This window comes from Procambarus clarkii, chromosome 59 (assembly GCF_040958095.1).
Source record: "Procambarus clarkii isolate CNS0578487 chromosome 59, FALCON_Pclarkii_2.0, whole genome shotgun sequence".
Taxonomy (NCBI): domain Eukaryota; kingdom Metazoa; phylum Arthropoda; class Malacostraca; order Decapoda; family Cambaridae; genus Procambarus; species Procambarus clarkii.
In genome coordinates this window covers 30,069,778-30,090,721 of record NC_091208.1, presented here as the reverse complement: position 1 = coordinate 30,090,721, position 20,944 = coordinate 30,069,778, and the positions used below count along the sequence as shown (strand labels likewise).

The 20,944-nt window shown below is 44.7% G+C and overlaps 2 protein-coding genes across 5 annotated transcripts in view; one reads left to right on the top strand and one right to left on the bottom strand.

Annotated features, from left to right (window-relative positions):
- LOC123768077 (uncharacterized) overlaps positions 1 to 14,118 on the bottom strand; it is a 389,891-nt gene extending 375,773 nt beyond the window's left edge. The window contains exon 1 of the mRNA XM_069307065.1: positions 14,066 to 14,118. The gene's annotated coding sequence lies outside the window, so the exon portion shown is untranslated. The remainder of the gene's footprint in view (positions 1 to 14,065) is intronic.
- LOC123768078 (metalloreductase STEAP4) overlaps positions 1 to 18,756 on the top strand; it is a 460,818-nt gene extending 442,062 nt beyond the window's left edge. For all 4 annotated transcript variants that reach the window (XM_069307071.1, XM_069307070.1, XM_069307068.1 and 1 more), the window contains 2 exons: positions 13,048 to 13,256; positions 15,834 to 18,756. In XM_069307071.1, the coding sequence (XP_069163172.1) occupies positions 13,048 to 13,256; positions 15,834 to 15,974 (350 nt within the window). In that variant the 3' untranslated portion in view covers positions 15,975 to 18,756. The remainder of the gene's footprint in view (positions 1 to 13,047; positions 13,257 to 15,833) is intronic.
- The last annotated feature ends 2,188 nt before the right edge of the window (positions 18,757 to 20,944 follow it).

The window sequence follows — 20,944 nt, the reverse complement described above, 5'->3', positions numbered from 1 at the left end:
ACACACTCTTGTATAACACACACCTTGTATAACACACACCTTGTATACACACACCTTGTATAACACACACTCTTGTATAACACAACTCTTGTATAACACACACTCTTGTATAACACACACCTTGTATAACACACACTCTTGTATAACACACACTCTTGTATAACACACACCTTGTATAACACACTCTTGTATAACACACACTTGTATAACACACACCTTGTATAACACACACTCTTGTATAACACACCCTGTACACACACTCTTGTATAACACACACCTTGTATAACACACACTCTTGTATAACACATACCTTGTATAACACACACTCTTGTATAACACATACTCTTGTATAACACACACTCTTGTATAACACACACCTTGTATAACACATACTCTTGTATAACACACACTCTTGTATAACACACACCTTGTATAACACACACTCTTGTATAACACATACCCTGCTGTCCCCACACACACTCTTGTATAACACACACCTTGTATAACACACACTCTTGTATAACACACACTCTTGTATAACACACACTCTTGTATAACACATACCTTGTATAACACACACTCTTGTATAACACACACTCTTGTATAACACACACCTTGTATAACACACACTTTGTATAACACACACCTTGTATAACACACACTCTTGTATAAACACACACTCTTGTATAACACACACCTTGTATAACACACACTCTTGTATAACACACACCTCTTGTATAACACACACTCTTGTATAACACACACTCTTGTATAACACACACCTTGTATAACACACACCTTGTATAACACACACCTTGTATAACACACATCTTGTATAACACACACTCTTGTATAACACACACCTTGTATAACACACACTCTTGTATAACACACACCTGTATAACACACACTCTTGTATACACACACTCTTGTATAACACACACTCTTGTATAACACACACTCTTGTATAACACACACTCTTGTATAACACACACTCTTGTATAACACACACTCTTGTATAACACACACCTTGTATAACACACACTCTTGTATAACACACACCTTGTATAACACACACCTTGTATAACACACACCTTGTATAACACACACCTTGTATAACACACACTCTTGTATAACACACACTCTTGTATAACACACACTCTTGTATAACACACACCTTGTATAACACACACTCTTGTATAACACACACCTTGTATAACACACACCTTGTATAACACACACTCTTGTATAACACACACTCTTGTATAACACACACCTTGTATAACACACACTCTTGTATAACACACACCTTGTATAACACACACCTTGTATAACACACACCTTGTATAACACACACTCTTGTATAACACACACTCTTGTATAACACACACTCTTGTATAACACATACCTTGTATAACACACACTCTTGTATAACACACACCTTGTATAACACACACCTTGTATAACACACACTCTTGTATAACACACACCTTGTATAACACACACCTTGTATAACACACACCTTGTATAACACACACCTTGTATAACACACACCTTGTATAACACACACTCTTGTATAACACACACTCTTGTATAACACACACCTTGTATAACACACACCTTGTATAACACACACTCTTGTATAACACACACTCTTGTATAACACACACCTTGTATAACACACACCTTGTATAACACACACCTTGTATAACACACACCTTGTATAACACACACTCTTGTATAACACACACTCTTGTATAACACACACCTTGTATAACACACACCTTGTATAACACACACCTTGTATAACACACACCTTGTATAACACACACCTTGTATAACACACACTCTTGTATAACACACACTCTTGTATAACACACACCTTGTATAACACACACTCTTGTATAACACACACTCTTGTATAACACACACCTTGTATAACACACACCTTGTATAACACACACCTTGTATAACACACACCTTGTATAACACACACCTTGTATAACACACACTCTTGTATAACACACACTCTTGTATAACACACACTCTTGTATAACACACACTCTTGTATAACACACACTCTTGTATAACACACACTCTTGTATAACACACACTCTTGTATAACACACACTCTTGTATAACACACACTCTTGTATAACACACACTCTTGTATAACACACACCTTGTATAACACACACTCTTGTATAACACACACCTTGTATAACACACACCTTGTATAACACACACTCTTGTATAACACACACTCTTGTATAACACACACTCTTGTATAACACACACCTTGTATAACACACACCTTGTATAACACACACTCTTGTATAACACACACTCTTGTATAACACACACTCTTGTATAACACACACTCTTGTATAACACACACCTTGTATAACACACACTCTTGTATAACACACACTCTTGTATAACACACACTCTTGTATAACACACACCTTGTATAACACACACTCTTGTATAACACACACTCTTGTATAACACACACCTTGTATAACACACACCTTGTATAACACACACCTTGTATAACACACACTCTTGTATAACACACACTCTTGTATAACACACACCTTGTATAACACACACTCTTGTATAACACACACTCTTGTATAACACACACCTTGTATAACACACACTCTTGTATAACACACACCTTGTATAACACATACCTTGTATAACACACACTCTTGTATAACACACACCTTGTATAACACATACCTTGTATAACACACACTCTTGTATAACACACACTCTTGTATAACACACACCTTGTATAACACACACTCTTGTATAACACACACTCTTGTATAACACACACTCTTGTATAACACACACTCTTGTATAACACACACCTTGTATAACACACACCTTGTATAACACACACCTTGTATAACACACACTCTTGTATAACACACACTCTTGTATAACACACACCTTGTATAACACACACTCTTGTATAACACACACTCTTGTATAACACACACTCTTGTATAACACACACTCTTGTATAACACACACCTTGTATAACACATACCTTGTATAACACACACCTTGTATAACACACACCTTGTATAACACACACCTTGTATAACACACACTCTTGTATAACACACACCTTGTATAACACACTCTTGTATAACACACACCTTGTATAACACACACTCTTGTATAACACACACCTTGTATAACACACACCTTGTATAACACACACCTTGTATAACACACACTCTTGTATAACACACACTCTTGTATAACACACACCTTGTATAACACACACTCTTGTATAACACACACTCTTGTATAACACACACCTTGTATAACACACACTCTTGTATAACACACACTCTTGTATAACACACACCTTGTATAACACACACCTTGTATAACACACACCTTGTATAACACACACCTTGTATAACACACACTCTTGTATAACACACACCTTGTATAACACACACCTTGTATAACACACACCTTGTATAACACACACTCTTGTATAACACACACTCTTGTATAACACACACCTTGTATAACACACACTCTTGTATAACACACACTCTTGTATAACACACACCTTGTATAACACACACTCTTGTATAACACACACTCTTGTATAACACACACCTTGTATAACACACACCTTGTATAACACACACCTTGTATAACACACACCTTGTATAACACACACTCTTGTATAACACACACCTTGTATAACACACACCTTGTATAACACACACCTTGTATAACACACACTCTTGTATAACACACACTCTTGTATAACACACACTCTTGTATAACACACACTCTTGTATAACACACACTCTTGTATAACACACACTCTTGTATAACACACACTCTTGTATAACACACACTCTTGTATAACACACACTCTTGTATAACACACACTCTTGTATAACACACACCTTGTATAACACACACCTTGTATAACACACACCTTGTATAACACACACCTTGTATAACACACACCTTGTATAACACACACTCTTGTATAACACACACTCTTGTATAACACACACCTTGTATAACACACACCTTGTATAACACACACCTTGTATAACACACACCTTGTATAACACACACCTTGTATAACACACACCTTGTATAACACACACTCTTGTATAACACACACTCTTGTATAACACACACCTTGTATAACACACACTCTTGTATAACACATACCTTGTATAACACATACCCTGCTGTCCCCACACACACTCTTGTATAACACATACCCTGCTGTCCCCACACACACTCTTGTATAACACATACCTTGTATAACACATACCCTGCTGTCCCCACACACACTCTTGTATAACACATACCCTGCTGTCCCCACACACACTCTTGTATAACACATACCCTGCTGTCCCCACACACACTCTTGTATAACACATACCTTGTATAACACATACCCTGCTGTCCCCACACACACTCTTGTATAACACATACCCTGCTGTCCCCACACACACTCTTGTATAACACATACCCTGCTGTCAGTGGGTATCTCCCCAAATACTACTACTACTAATAATAATAATTTCACTTCAATAAACATAATAGACTTGTGCACAGACACAGAATACTGCCAGTTGGTGCCCATCTCACTACCCCTGTAGACCAATAACAATACAGGATAAGAATGCTACTAGGTGAGTACAGGACCAGGTTAAACTGTCTTAGTGGAAGCCTAACCACCTTGCCTCTTGGCAAAGTCACATGGACTATAACAATAATAATAATAATTTATTTGAGAGACGGTACAATGGGTTGGTGAGATTACATAAGATTGGTAGTCTTACATATCAATTACCCCCTCCCCGCTCAGCTCGTTGTCGCCGTGTGGGGGCTTAGTGGGCGGCTGCCGGAGTGTGATGCTCCTTGGGACGGTCCTCTGTCCTTTTCTAGCCTTGTGCTCCTGCTGCCGTCCTCTCCAATTCTGCTGAGCATCTTTTCCTTTTCCTTCTGTTTCGTTTTTCTCCCCCCTCTTCTCCTATCTGCTTGCCGTTTCCTACCGACCTTTTGCTCGTTCTGGTTCTTCCCTTGGACTTCTTCTATTTTGACGCCCGGGTGCTTGAGGAGGCATACTCATGCACCCGTAGAACTGCAGTACCCGACGTCGAGAGCGAGGGGAACCTTTTATTGTCAATCCCCACTTCGTCACTGAACCCGATCTCGACGGACTGTCGGTTTCTTAAGGTGGCGTTTGTGGGGCGTATACTCGCGACGCACCCCTAGGAGGCCCCGACAAGATCGGCGATAGCTTCTTGTTGGGTGTCCTGCCTCTAATTGTGGCTCCATGGTGGGTGTGGGGGCACATTCGTGAGTGAATTCTTTCTTTCGTCAAGATGATTACCCCTGCTTCGGCTTCTTCTGGTTTACCTTCTCAGGCTCGTGGGGTGGGCGACCAAGCCCCCGAGTCGGTCCGTATTGGAAGACCGGGCTCTGTAGCCTCCGCTGCATTGGGCCCCGACCTTGCTCCTCCTTTGGCCTCTCTGACTCCTTCCTCTGGCTCCCCTCCCTCCTCTGTGGTTGGGTCGAGCCCCAAGCCCCCAGTGGTGACTACCTCGTCCCCTGGCGTGGCTCCTTCTCTAGTTGTAACTACTGCGCCTTTTAACCCCTCTCTCTCTGGGGGTTCTCACCGCCGTCTTCGTCACGGCCGCCCTCGCTCGATTCCTTCCAGTTCTGCTACCTATCAAGCCTTGTTTGGTCCCGCTTCGTGGGCCAAATATTTTGATCTCCTCCCTCTTGATTCTGCGCCTCCTGACGATTTCTCCCTCCATCGACATCTCATTGATTCCGTGGATGCCTCCATTACTTTCAACCCCACTCGTCTCGGTACACGTGTCGTTGCTGCTCCTTCTCAGGATGCTGCTTCCCGCTTGGCTGCCTTATCCTGCCTTGGCGAGACCCCCGTTCGGGTCTCGAAGAACGTTCAGTTGAATGCCAGTGTTGGCACTATTTTGCTCCCGCCCCATGTTGCGACCGGTGTTCGGGACCTACGCGACTGCCACGACGATATTCGACATATCCTCGCTGCCCAGGGCCATTCTATTCTCCAGGTGGACACGTTTACTCGTCCCCCTCGTGGTAGTCGCCGTCAACCCCTCCGGGTTGTGAAGATTACCTTTGATGGTAGGACCCTTCCACCCTCTGTCATTCTTGCTGGTGCCAGGTGCTCTGTCCAGGAGTACATTCCTTCTCCTCGGCTCTGCAACAAGTGCTGGAGGTTTGGGCATGGTGCCCTCCGCTGCTCCGGGACTGTCTCTCTCTGTCCTTTGTGTGGTGGCGAAGGTCACTCTAAGTCGGAGTGCGCTTCTCCCCAGGCTCGTTGCCTCAACTGCGGTGAGGCCCATCCTACCTTCTCCCGTGCGTGTGTCCATTACAAGCTTGAGGCAGCCGTCCTCAACTTGAAGCACCGGGAGCGTTTATCTTTTCCTGAGGCGAGGCGCCAGGTTCGCCGGCTCCCGCCTTATGCTAATATCTCTTATGCTCGCGTGTTGCGCTCTTCCTCTCCTCGTCCTTCCCGCCTTCCTCAGACTCACAACCGTTTCCAGGCCTTGGACCCTGATGCGCCCACTGCCCCCTCCTCTGTCCCTTTGGGTTCTCTCCCGAAGGATCCTCCTCCTGGTCCTCTGTCTGGGGTTCCCCTTCCTTCTACCCGGTCTGTCGTGTCTTCTGTGTCTCCTTCCTCGTCCCCCTCCGATCCTCCTTCCCATCCTCTTCCTCCATCTATCGGCTCTCCCCGCCGCCTGTCGGTGCGGGCGGATGTCCATCGCTCTCCTAACGGCCGTCGTGTGTGCTCTCGTTCGGCTTCTCCTGTTGAGACACTGGAATCCGTTGCCCGGTACGTAGTTGCTGGGACACCGGTCTCTTTAAGTCAGAAGCGTAAGCCTGGCTCCTCTCCTTCCTCTTCCCCGGCGGGTAAGAAGGCTTCGCTTTCTTCCTCAGCTCCTCCTTCTGGCTCTGTTGCTCCTTCCCCTCCCGTTTCAGTGCTTGCGCCCCCTGTTCCTGCTATGGAGGTTTCTTTGGCCCCTGCTTCCCTTTCGGTTGCTGCTCTTGCTGGGGTGCGCTCCTCTCTTTCTACTCCCCCTCTTCCTGCTGCTGTCCTTGACTGCTCCTCTCCGTTGTCTCCTCCTCCTCCTCCTCCTCCTCCTCCTCCTCCTCCGGACCCTGCCCGCCCACCTCTGATCTGTTCTCCCGTTTCCTTCCCTCCGTCTTTGCTCAGTTTACCCATGCCCCCTAACCCTGACTTTGCTGACCCTGATCCCGACCCTGATATTCTTTAACGTGCTCTGTTGGTCTTTCGCCTTTGTTTCTTCCTTGTTCTCTGTTTTTGTCCTTTCTCTTCTCGTCGTTGTCCATTCTTCAATGGAACGTTCGAGGTTATTACGCCAATTTCCTCGAACTCCAACTTCTGGTTTCGCGGTTTTCGCCCCTTTGTGTCTGTCTCCAGGAGCCGATGCTTGGTGCTCGTCCTGGTCGTTTTCGTGGCTATTCCTTTCTCTCCCCCCCCCCCCGGCCATTGCTGGGGCTTCTAATTCTTCTGCTCTCTTGATTCGGGCTGATGTTCCCTTTGTTCCTTTACTTTTTCCTTCGCCTCTCCATTGTTCTGCTGCTCGTATCTTTGTGGGGAAATGGTACACAGTTTGTTCCATTTATCTCCCCCCGAGTGTCCCGCTCTCTCTTCCTGATTTGAAACACCTCCTAGACTCCTTGCCGGAGCCTGTGCTCCTGCTGGGTGACTTCAATTGTCGTCATTCTCTTTGGGGTGACGTTCTGACGAATACCCGGGGTCGCCTCCTTGAGCCGTTTCTCCTCTCTTCTTCCCTGTCTCTTCTGACTTCTGGTGAGCCCACTCATTTGGACTCTCGAACTCGCACCCTTTCTTGTCTTGATCTTTCTCTCTGCTCTTCTTCTCTTTACTTAGATTTCACATGGCAGGTTCTTGATGACCTCCATGGAAGTGATCATTTCCCCATCCTTGTTTCCTTTTTCTCTTTTCGCCCTTCCCTCTCTTTCCCTAGGTGGCAGTTTGCTAAGGCGGACTGGACCCTATTTTCCCTCAGTGCTACTCTCTCTGACCTCTCCCTTCTGCCCCTCTCTCGCGCTCTCCTCCTTTTTCATGACACTGTCTTCGACGCTGCCCTCCGCTCTATTCCTCGCTCTTCCTCTCGGGGTCCACGGAAGTGCGTTCCCTGGTGGAATGCGGACTGTGCTCGGGCTGTCCGCTGTAAGCGTGCAGCCTGGAAGAAGCACCGCCGTAGGCGGACGACCGATTCTTTTCTTTTCTTTCGGAAAGCGAGTGCGGTGGCCCGTAGGGCCATCCGTACGGCTAAACGTGAATGTTGGGCATCTTATGTCTCGACAATTACGTCCGAAACCCCTCTGGCCCTGATCTGGAAGCGTATCCGCAAGATAGCGGGTAAGTTCGTTCCCGATGTTTCACCGGTCCTTCACCTCCATGATACTCTTGTGGCGGACCCGTTGCAGGTCGCTTCCGAACTGGGTTCCCACTTTTCTTCTGTTAGCTCTGGTCTTCATCTTCCCCAATCTTTCCTTCTTCGTAAACCTGTCCTTGAGTCTCGTCCTTTAGATTTCTGCACTCATCTTCAGCTTCCCTATAATGATCCCTTCTCTCTCTCTGAACTTCGTTCTGCCCTGGCCCTCTGCGGTTCTACGGCGGCGGGCTCCGATGGTATTCATTATGAGATGCTTCGCCATCTCCCTCCGAGCACGTCTCAGTATTTACTGAGTCTGTATAATCGGATCTGGGAGTCGTCGTCAGTCCCTGAGGACTGGCTCGATGCCGTTGTCCTCCCTGTTCGCAAACCGGGGTCTCTGGGTACTTCCCCTAAGGACTTTCGCCCTATTGCTCTCACAAGTTGTGTCTGCAAACTCTTTGAACGTATGGTTAACGTTCGTCTGATATGGTTCCTGGAACACCATCACCTCCTCTCCCCTTCTCAATTTGGTTTCCGCAAGTGCCGCAGCACGACAGATGTCCTGGTGAACTTGGAGGTCTATATACGTACTGCTTTTGCTGCGAAGACCTCCGTTGTTGCCGTCCTTTTTGACCTAGAAAAGGCTTACGACACCACTTGGCGTTATCATATCCTATCTCAACTTCATTCTTTTGGCCTTCGTGGTCATCTCCCTCTCTTTCTCCGCAGCTTCCTCTCTCGTCGTTCCTTTCGGGTGCGCCTTGGTACCGCTCTCTCTCCCTCTTTTCAGCGATACGAAGGTGTGCCCCAGGGTAGTGTTCTGAGCACTACTCTTTTTCTGGTTGCCCTCAATGGTCTTCTTTCCTCTCTTCCTTCTGGTGTCTTCTCCGCTCTCTATGTCGATGATCTTACCCTTTGTTGTCAGGGTGATGATTCGCCTCTCCTTCAACGCCGGCTTCAACTTGCGATTGATGCCGTGTCGTCTTGGGCCACAGGTCATGGCTTCAAGTTCTCTACTTCTAAGACTTGTGCCATGACTTTTACGCGGAAACGGGTTGTTCTTCGTCCCTCTTTGTCACTTTATGGTCATCCCCTTGAATACAAAGATTCCGCGAAGCTTTTGGGGTTATTCCTTGACACTCGTTTGTCTTGGTCTCCCCATATCTCTTACCTCCGTGTTGAGTGCTCTAAGTCCCTTACCCTCCTTCGGGTCTTGTCCCATACTTCTTGGGGGGCAGATAGGCGCACTCTCCTTGCTTTACATTCCTCTCTCGTCCTGTCTAAGCTCGATTATGGTTGCCCTGCTTACTCGTCTGCTTCTCCTTCTACTCTTCGCCGTCTTGATGCTTTGCACCATACTGGGTTGCGCCTCAGTTCTGGTGCCTTTCGTTCGACTCCCGTCCTTAGCTTGTATGTTGACACTGGCTTCCTGTCCCTCCAGGACCGCCGTGATCGCTACTGTCTTCGCTATCTTGCGCGGTCCTTGCAACATCCTTCCTCTCGTCTCTGTCGTGCTTTAACTTTTACCCCTCCTGCGGTTCCTGTTCCTCTTCACCACCTCCCTCTTTCTGTCCGGTTATCTCGCCTACAGGATTCTCTTTCCGTTCGTATTTCTGATGTTTCTCCTCGTGTTGTTCCTTCTTTGCCCCCGTGGAGGGTCCCTCTTCCGCGGTTTTGTACATCCTTGACTCGTATCACTAAAGCTTTTACCCCTCCTACAGTTCTAAAACGCCTTTTCCTCGAGCACTTTTCTTCTCACTCCCGCTCCGTTTCTGTCTTCACCGATGGGTCTAAGTCAGCGGACGGTGTTGGCTACTCTGTTGTTTTTCCTGATCGCACTTATATGTGTCGCTTGCCTCCGGAGACTAGCATCTTTACAGCGGAACTTTATGCTATTCTCTATGCTCTTCGTCTCCTGCTTTCTCGTTGTCAGTCTTCCTTTGTGGTTGTTGTTGACTCTCGTAGTGCCCTCATGGCTCTCGGGTGCTTTAATCCAGTTCATCCGGTAGTTGTCGAGATCCAGCATTGGCTGTTTCTCGTTCACAGTAAATTTAAGTCGGTTGAGTTTTGTTGGGTTCCCAGCCATATTGGCGTGTCTTTAAATGAGCGTGCGGATGCTGCCGCTAAGGAAGCTGTCCGCTCTTGTCCCATCTCTCGTAAAGGCATCCCGTATTCCGACTTTTACCCGGTTATCCATTCCTCAGTCCTTACCCGTTGGCAGGCTTCTTGGTTGTCTGTTACTGGTAACAAGCTACGTACTCTTAAATGTTGTGTTTCCTCGTGGCCGTCCTCCTTCCACCGTAACCGGCGGTGGGAAACAGCTCTAGCGAGGTTGCGTATTGGCCATACTCGCTTAACCCATGGTCACTTGATGGAGCGCCGCCCTGCTCCTTATTGTCCTAGTTGCATTGTCCCTCTTACGGTCGTGCATGTCCTTCTTGAATGTCCTGACTTCCAGGACGAGCGTGTGTCTTGCTTTCCGACCGCCCCTCGCGGTCACCTGTCCCTCGATAGAATTCTTGGTGACTCGGATACTTTTGATATCGTTCGCCTTATGCGTTTTTGTTCTCGTATTGGCATCCTTGGTGATATTTAGCGCCCTCTGATTATTTTGCGTATTTGATGGTGCTACATAGCCTTCCCGGTTTGGTGCCTTCTTTTGATAATTACTTACTTACTTACATATCAATTAAGCAATTGTAGCAAGGTTTCTGTATCAATAAATAACTACAATGTAAGTTGAGAGGGGTGATTACACTGGTGAGGATATATGTCTTAAGTACTAATATTGGGCAAGTGGGTAGTACAAGATACAGTGTGAGGCGATGAGTCACAATAACGTGGCTAAAGTATGTTGACCAGACCACACGCTAGAAGGTGAAGGGACGACGACGTTTTGGTCCGTCCTGGACCATTCTCAAGTCGATTGGACCATTCTCACAATCGACTTGAGAATGGTCCAGGATGGACCGAAACGTCGTCATCCCTTCACCTTCATGTGTGGTCTGGTCAACACACAGTGAGAGTTTGAAGCACAAGGTAGGAAACTATGAAGATGAAATTAGGTACTTTTTATTTTACTCTTGGACAGGGCAGAGGTTGGACAATTGTTTAAGAGGTAGTTATGGTTTACAGTGTCCAAGGCCTTTCTCAGGTCAGTGAAGAGGCCAATTGGGAGCTCATTTTTGTCAAGGGGAGTGTTGATTATATCAAGCATACTAATGGCATTCATTGGTACTCTTTTTGGGAACAGAAACCAAACTTGCAGGGACTTAGTATGTTGAGTTTTTACAAAGTAGGGACTAGAATAGAGGGACTAGATATATATTGATGTGTAACCTTTCAAATTCCCTTTTCTTCTGTCATGGAGGAAGCTAAATTGAATTTTCCAAAATGCATTAGGCATTACTAAGTTGTCAAGTTTTAGAGATTTAATTTTTCATCTTACTGAATTGAAAAAGAATCAAGAGAATCATAACATAAGAATGAGGGAAACTGCAAAAAAAAACCGTTGGCTCATACGAGGCTTCCAAATTTGTTCATATATATGCTAAACTTTCGCTTGACCCAATCCAGCAATCCAACGTCTGTTATGTTACCCAGGTTACTCTGAATCATAACCACAAACCTATTCCTAGACCAATATTTACCCAGGTTACTCTGAATCTAAACTTACTCAATTTGTATACATTATTTTGCTTACTTCTGACCTAACTCTTGTTAATATTCAGTAATGCATTTCTGCAGGAGCCACTGCTACCAAAGTTGAAGTTCAAGTATGTTTATTGAGACAAGAAATAAATACATCTCAAAGGGATAGAGTAGCTTAGGCTATTTCTACCAAAGTATTCCTCATGTAATCACTAGGAACACTATGACCCAACAAGGACTGATAAATCTTTATAGGCGATCGCTGGTGAAGTGGTTTCAGTACTGTGTATGCCCGAGGGGGTTATGGAATTCTTAGTAATTACCTAAGTGTAGTTACAGGATGAGAGCTATGCTCGTGGTGTCCCGTCTAGTGCTACGAGCTAGACTACGCTAGAGCTAGACTACGCTAGAGCTAGACTACGCTAGAGCTAGACTACGAGGGTGTCTACGAGCTAGACTACGCTAGAGCTAGACTACGAGGGTGTCTACGAGCTAGACTACGCTAGAGCTAGACTACGAGGGTGTCTACGAGCTAGACTACGCTAGAGCTAGACTACGAGGGTGTCTACGAGCTAGACTACGCTAGAGCTAGACTACGAGGGTGTCTACGAGCTAGTGATTTATGGCTTGTGGACCATTCAAGCTCTTTCATCTTGTGCAATATAATTATACATATAACGTGTTGAAAAACAAGAAAGTGGTTGGTCATATATTCTTTAGTTTTCTACTACGCTTTGCACTTGTATGTTCCACTTTTTGTGAAGCGCATATATTTATATAGGTATTTTATGACAATCTCGTTTACATGTTCATGTGTATTAACTTGTTATGTATTGATTCTGTGTTCATTATGCAAATGCATCTAGTAGGTACGGTATGACACAGCTTCTTTGCTTTTCCCCCCCAGGAGCCATTGCAACATGTCTTCTAGTCATACTGGGCATCACGTCCTTACCATCCGTCACAGCCACTCTATCTTGGAAAGAATTCACCTTCATTCAGAGCAAGCTTGGCTGGGTAGCTCTGATTGCAGCATCTTCCCATGACATCTTCCTTGCATGGCATTACATGTTCCTTTACTGGGGATGCTTCAGAACTCTCCCAATAGGCCCACAAGTAAGTACAGTAAATTTATTAAATTCGTCTTTATATTTACTCCTCTTGATTATTGCTGCTAACAATCTTTAGCTCCTTAATATTCTTCTGTCTCTTGGAAGTGGACGCCATGTTGATTTTGGTCAGTTGCAGAAGGGAGGTTTCCAAACGCCCTCCAACTGGGTATCCCAATGGGTTATCTTGAGGTTATCTTGAGATGATTTCGGGGCTTTATATAGTGTCCCCGCGGCCCGGTCCTCGACCAGGCCTCCACCCCCCAGGAAGCAGCCCGTGACAGCTGACTAACACCCAGGTACCTATTGTACTGCTAGGTAACAGGGGCATTCAGGGTGAAAGAAACTTTGCCCAATGTTTCTCGCCGGCGCCTGGGATCGAACCCAGGACCACAGGATCACAAGTCCAGCGTGCTGTCCGCTCGGCCGACCGGCTCCCCTATGGGACAAAGGTGTATAACTATACTTTCACCCACAAAATACTGTGGCCATGCATCTTTTTCATATCCATGAAGTCTGCCTGTACAGTATTTGTGCTGATATTGAATAGAAGGCTTACATGGGGTCACTCATTTCAAGGCCCTTAAAGTTTCGTGCATGTGTTGCAAATATATCCTGAAAGTGAATTCTTTGACAACTTTTGCTTAGCTAAGAACAATAGATTCTGACTATCATTCTGGGAGCCGGTCGGCCGAGCGGACAGCACGCTGGACTTGTAATCCTGTGGTCCCGGGTTCGATCCCGGGCGCCAGCGAGAAACAATGGGCAGAGTTTCTTTCACCCTATGCCCCTGTTACCTAGCAGTAAAATAGGTACCTGTGTGTTAGTCAGCTGTCACAGGCTGCTTCCTGGGGGTGGAGGCCTGGTCGAGGACCGGGCCGCGGGACACTAAAGCCCTGAAATCATCTCAAGATAACCTCAAGATCATGTGGTACCCTTTGAACCATTCATGTTTGCTGTCTATGGTCCTGTATTTTATTTGTTGGATGATTATTACAATTGAGGATTCAGGATTGCAATAGTCCTGCTACTGTATTTGTGTAATATGCCCGTAATAAGCCTGTAATAAGCTGCCCGAAACGCTTTGCGTAATAGTGGCTTTAGGCATTGTATGTACTAGCTCTTATCTATTAAGCCAACAAACTTTGTAAAATCTCTTTATGTATGTACCTTACCTAAATAAAAATTATTATTATTATTATTATTAATATACTTGTATCAGTTATATTTATGCTAGTGTCCATCTTTGATTCCTCTGTTGTCTTGAGAATTCTTGATAAAGGATTTAGGGATAAAAATCCTTAGTATTTTCTTATTTTTGCCCCAACATTTTACCTCCATTTTCCCAGCTTGATTACCATGTTTAAAATGGCCTCTCAACCAGTACAAATCTAGATTACTATTATCTACCAGTTTAAACACCCTGAAATGGCCGCCTTCTACTCCATTACCTATGGCTGCTTATGGGCTATTCATGCCCGTGCCACCTCTTGGGTGGCTTAATCTTCATCAATCAATCTATGGCTGTCATCTCTGCCCTGAAGAGATGTACCCAATTTCATGCACACACATCATACCTGCTATAAACGTTATAGATGTTGTCAACCCCACACGGGAGACATCTCCCGTCACGCAGGGTGCAGTCGCACCTCCACAGATCTCCAGTATCAGCTCTTGATACTGGTAATGGCTCAAAAGGGCCACCACTTACGGGCTATTCATGCCTAAGCCACCTTTTGGGTGGCTTAATCTTCTCTCTCTCTCTCTCTCTCTCTGTCGACCCCAGGGAACCTCGCCAACCTCCTCCTTACTAGCCTCGTTGCACAATCTTTCGATCCAAGTGCTTAACCTGAGTCTCCACCAATTAAAATGTCTTTTTTTTTATTGTTAAATAAAAATTTAGCATTTTTGCTAAAATTGTTAGCATTTTTGTTTCTGGTCTTATTCATCTTATGTTGATCTTCAATAACTCTATTCTTGCTAATTACTCATCACGTTTGCCTTATCTTTTTAATTATAAGGTTTTTCTTGCTGATGCTGGTCCACATCTCATTTGCTTTCTCTTCTTTTTTTTTTCCTGCAGAGGATTTTGGAGCATGACATTCTCCTCCTTAACCATTAAGAAAGGACACGTGCATTGTCACGAAATCTAGTTTTGCCATTAACTCAAGACAGGGTTTCTCTGTTTCCTGACCAAGATATTGTCACTATAAATGTCCAACACCAAGTAGCCTAGACAGCACCGAGTAACACACAAGGTGGTGGAGGCCAAGACCGTCAGTAGTTTCAAAGCGTTATATGACAAAGAGTGCTGGGAAGACGGGACACCACGAGCGTAGCTCTCATCCTGTAACTACACTTAGGTAATTACCCTCTCGTGGCGCTCCATCTTACCCGACAGTACCCCCATTTCAGATTTCAACTAGGAAATATCCTCGGGAATAATGGGGAGGACTTTTTATAAGCCAGTGACTTCCTGTGACCGCTAAGGTCAATAGTGATGGCCCCCCCCCTGGGGTAAAGTATGTATAATTGAGAAATATTTCTATAAATATTATAAATTTAATTCCTAATCTCATTTCAGTATGCGCTCTACCCGCCCTTCATTGCTGTCATCATGAAGATACCATTACTGCTGCCCCCTGTGGACAATTATCTCCAGAAAATACGAAAGGGTTATGAACGTGGTGGTCAGTTTGAACACAGAAAGTCAGATATAGCTTGATGTATCAGTTTTTATATTTATTATTTGCTGTGTTTAATGAAATACATAGTAATTTTTTTTAATATTACTACTGCTTTAATATTACTACTATTTCTACTAGGTTAGAAATATCCTACATAATACTGTGTAAAGAACTGTGATGTATATCTCAATTTTGTGGATATAAGTTTGACAGCAATAAAGTTGCCGGGGTTTACCGTTTCCTAAATACATTTTTTCAGAGTAATGTCTAGTTACTCTCAAACTTTCAATACTACTACATATTTCTACCTCTGAGGTCTTTATATTGGTTTCAAACGCTTAATATAGCTGACTTACCATAATAAAGTAATTGATTTTAATATCAAGACTTGTTTAGGCTACAGATATGACAATGATATTTTTACATGTCAATTTTGACAACCGTTTTGTAACTTTGACAAGTAGAATTTATTTACTGTATATATAATAATAAATATAGGAAAAGTCCCACAGGATTTGCTAGGGCAATGTCTTGTTACAACCGAGGGTGTGTGTGTGTGTAATTACCTAAGTGTAGTTACAGGATGAGAGCTACGCTTGTGTGTGTGTGGCATTCTTTTGATCTAAATAATTCATAAAAAAAGACTACCAATTTTACTAGCATTTTTCAGTTAGATAATAATTTTGGTTTTAAATTCAATGGGAAAGTTGTCATGTTGTAACACACATGGACATTTTAAACAATCTTGGCCAATTATAACCATTGTATATTTGGGTATATATAATAAACTTTTAATCATGCAAGTGTGGTTTGAGTACTTCAGTGAAGTTTAATGATGATTTAGCAAATTTGCAGAATTGTTGCAAGTGATGATCAATATTTTACCAACAAAATTACCAAATTTGTGATTTTTTTGTTATTAATAATTAGACATATACAGTACAGGGTATTGTTCTCCTAAATATATATATATATATATATATATATATATATATATATATATATATATATATATATATATATATATATATATTCCTGTATTCCTTCCTCCTGTACAGTATATATATTTGTGCTTCAACCAAGAAAGTTGATATACTCTATAAAACATTGATTGCACACTTATGAAGAAATGTTTCCCTCTGAAAACAAATTAAACGGATATTGGTACGATCAATTTTTTGAGCTATAAAAATTAAAAATATTTGATGTGAACGGTTACCTTGCAGTTACTTTATGTCGTTTCCAAGGGGTTCAACGTCCCTGTGGTCCAGTCTCTGACCAGGCCTCCGGGTTGGTAGCCTGGTCAACCAGGCTGTTGGACGTGGGGTGCTCGCAGCCTGACGTATGACTCGCAACCTGGTTGAATTGTAAAATTTTGCTGCAGGTTGCAAATGATTTCAAGAAATTAAAAGTATTGGCATTTTCTACAATTTAGCATATCCTCTGTTGTCACACAGGAAATTAGTGCTGAAACACGGCAATGCTTTTATAATGCACATATTCTATACGTTATGTTTGTCCAAGATGCACATTATGTACAGAGGATGAGTCACTCATCCATGAGGATGGGAGCCGGTCGGCCGAGCGGACAGCACGCTGGACTTGTGATCCTGTGGTCCTGGGTTCGATCCCAGGCACCAGCGAGAAACAATGGGCAGAGTTTCTTTCACCCTATGCCCCTGTTACCTAGCAGTAAAATAGGTACCTGGGTGTTAGTCAGCTGTCACGGGCTGCTTCCTGGGGGTGGAGGCCTGGTCGAGGACCGGGCCGCGGGGACACTAACTAAAGCCCCCAAATCATCTCAAGATAACCTCACTATAAATGTAATAAGGCTGAAGATATGACGGCCAAACCACACACTGACGACAACGAAACAACGACGATGAATCGACGGCGTTTCGGTCCATCATGGACCATTATCATGTCGATTGCCACAATCGACATGATAATGGTCCAGGACGGACCGAAACATCGCCGTCTCATCATCTTCTGGTGTGTGGTTTGGTCATGCACATTATATTAGTTTGAATTAGAATTTCATTACTTCAATTTATTTGAAAATACAGTAGTGCAGATGTGATTGGAAGACTGAAGAATACTGTATACATTGTTTAGGAAACAAGGGTATGAGCTGCTTAAATTTTAAGTGACATTATTGAATGCTTTCCAAACCTGGAATTAAGTTCTGGGTTTCATGATCATGTTCCACATGGTTTGGAACTGCTGCACATGGTTGGGACCTTCTCCACATGGTTGGGACCTGCTCCACATGGTTGGGACCTGCTCCACATGGTTGGGACCTGCTCCACATGGTTGGGACCTGCTCCACATGGTTGGGACCTGTTCCACATAGTTGGGAACTGCTGCACATGGTTGGGACCTGCTCCACATGGTTGGGACCTGCTCCACATGGTTGGGACCTGCTCCACATGGTTGGGATCTACTCCACATGGTTGGGATCTACTCCACATGGTTGGGAACTGTTCCACATGGTTGGGACCTGCTCCACATGGTTGGGACCTGTTCCACATAGTTGGGAACTGCTGCACATGGTTGGGACCTGCTCCACATGGTTGGGACCTGCTCCACATGGTTGGGACCTGCTCCACATGGTTGGGATCTACTCCACATGGTTGGGATCTACTCCACATGGTTGGGAACTGTTCCACATGGTTGACAATGAAAGATTTTTTATATACATGGTGGTGTTCCATATCATATACATTTAATTAAATGTCGATTCCTCATATTGTGTGCATTTTAAAAATAATGTATAATAAAAATTGTTGTAGTTTAAAGGCAATAAAATTTGAAAGCTAATTGCATCCTTAATAGCTGAAACCTATTTTGTTTATAAGTAATTTGCTATTTTTGTTCCTATATAGCAGAAACACCAATGAAAACAAGTTGTGGTTAGAGCATTTATGATCTGTGAAAGGGAAGTCACCAGCACCAAAGCCAGGACTAATCATGCTAGTGATTGGTCTTCTGTCATGTTAGGGACTCTAATCATGCTAGTGATTGGTCTTGTTCTACAATAATCTTTGCTGCCTCTACTCTTCACAGACGCCGTCTTGTTGACTGGGCTCTGATACACAACCTTCCCAACATGAACCTTAGTCCTGGCTTTGTTGGTGTTGACTCTTGCCTGTCACAGTCACTCTCCCATGCCCCAACCTTCTTAACAAACGTGACCTGCCTTAAGCTGTTGGTGTTGACTCTTGCCTGTCACAGTCACTCTCCCATGCCCCAACCTTCTTAACAAACGTGACCTGCCTTAAGCTGTTGGTGTTGACTCTTGCCTGTCACAGTCACACTCCCATGCCCCAACCTTCTTAACAAACGTGACCTGCCTTAAGCTGTTGGTGTTGACTCTTGCCTGTCACAGTCACTCTCCCATGCCCCAACCTTCTTAACAAACGTGACCTGCCTTAAGCTGTTGGTGTTGACTCTTGCCTGTCACAGTCACACTCCCATGCCCCAACCTACTTAACAAACGTGACCTGACTGAAGCCTACCCCTGTTGCTTATTCTAATCCCCCTTTTCTTATTCTTACCCTTCCTCTTATTTTTACATTACTCTTTTTCCTTACACTCAATCTATTCTTACCTCATTCTTACTTTCATCATATTCTAATCTTTCTCTTACCTATCACTCGGCTCACACTTTCACCTTATACATGGTTTGGTCATCATGTCTTCCTATAGTGTGAATTTCGCACGTATTCGGCGAAATTTTTGCCCGCCAGCTGCAAAAATCGCATGGTTTCTGGCCGCTAGCGTCGAAAATAGCGCGGTTTTCGGCCGTTAGATGCAAAAATCGCCCGATTTTTCTCCGCAAGCGACGAAAATCGCACGGTTTTTGGCCGCTAGATGCGAAAATCGCGCTATTTTTGCCCGGCAGCTGCGAAAATCGCATGGTTTTTGGCCGCTAGCGGCGAAAATCGCGCTATTTTTGGCCGGTAGCGGCGAAAATCGCGATTTTTGCCCGCCAGCTGCGAAAATCGCATGGATTTTGGCCGCTAGCGGTGAAAATCGCGCGGTTTTTGGCCGGTAGCGGCGAAAATCGCGCTATTTTTGCCCGCCAGCTGCAAAAATCGCATAGTTTCTGGCCGCTAGCGGCGAAAATCGCGCGATTTTTGGCCGCTAGCGGCGAAATTCGCACGATTTTTGGCCGCTAGCGGCGAAATTTGCACGATTTTTGGCCGCTAGCGGCGAAAATCGCCCCATTTTTGGCCGCTAGTGGCGAAAATAGCCCCTTTTTTGGCCGCTAGCGGCGAAAATCGGTCGATTTTTGGCAGGTAGCAGCGAAATTCGCGCGATTTTTGCCAGCTGTTGTGGTATGATTTTTGCCCGCTACCGGCGAAAATAGCCCCTTTTTTGGCCGCGAATTTCGCCGCTGGAGGGCAAAAATCGGATGATTTTTGCCGCTAGCAGCAAAAATCGCCAGATTTTTGGCCGCTAGCGGCGAAAATCGCACGGTTTTTGGCCGCTAGCAGCGAAAAACGCGCGGTTTTTGGCGGCTAGCGGCAAAAATCGACCGATTTTCGCTGCTAGCGGCCAAAAAAGGGTCTATTTTCGCCGGTAGCGGGCAAAAATCGTGCGAATTTCGTCGCTAGCAGCCAAAAATGGTGCGAATTTCGCCGCTAGCGGCCAAAAATCGCGCGATTTTCGCCGCTAGCGGCCAAAAACCGTGCGATTTTCGCAGCTGGCGGGCAAAAATCGCGCGATTTTCGCCGCTAGCGGCCAAAAACCGTGCGATTTTCGCCGCTAGCGGGCAAAAATCGGGCGAATTTCGCCGCTAGCGCCCAAAAACCGAGCGATTTTCGCCGTTAGCGGGCAAAAATCGCGTGATTTTCGGAAGTAGCAGCCGAAAATCGCGCGATTTTCGCCGATAGCGGCCAAAAACCGTGCGATTTTCGCTGCTAGCGGCGAAAATCGCCCGATTTTTGCCCTCCAGTGGCGAAATTCGCCCAATCGGCGAAAATCGTGTGATTTTTGGCCGCTA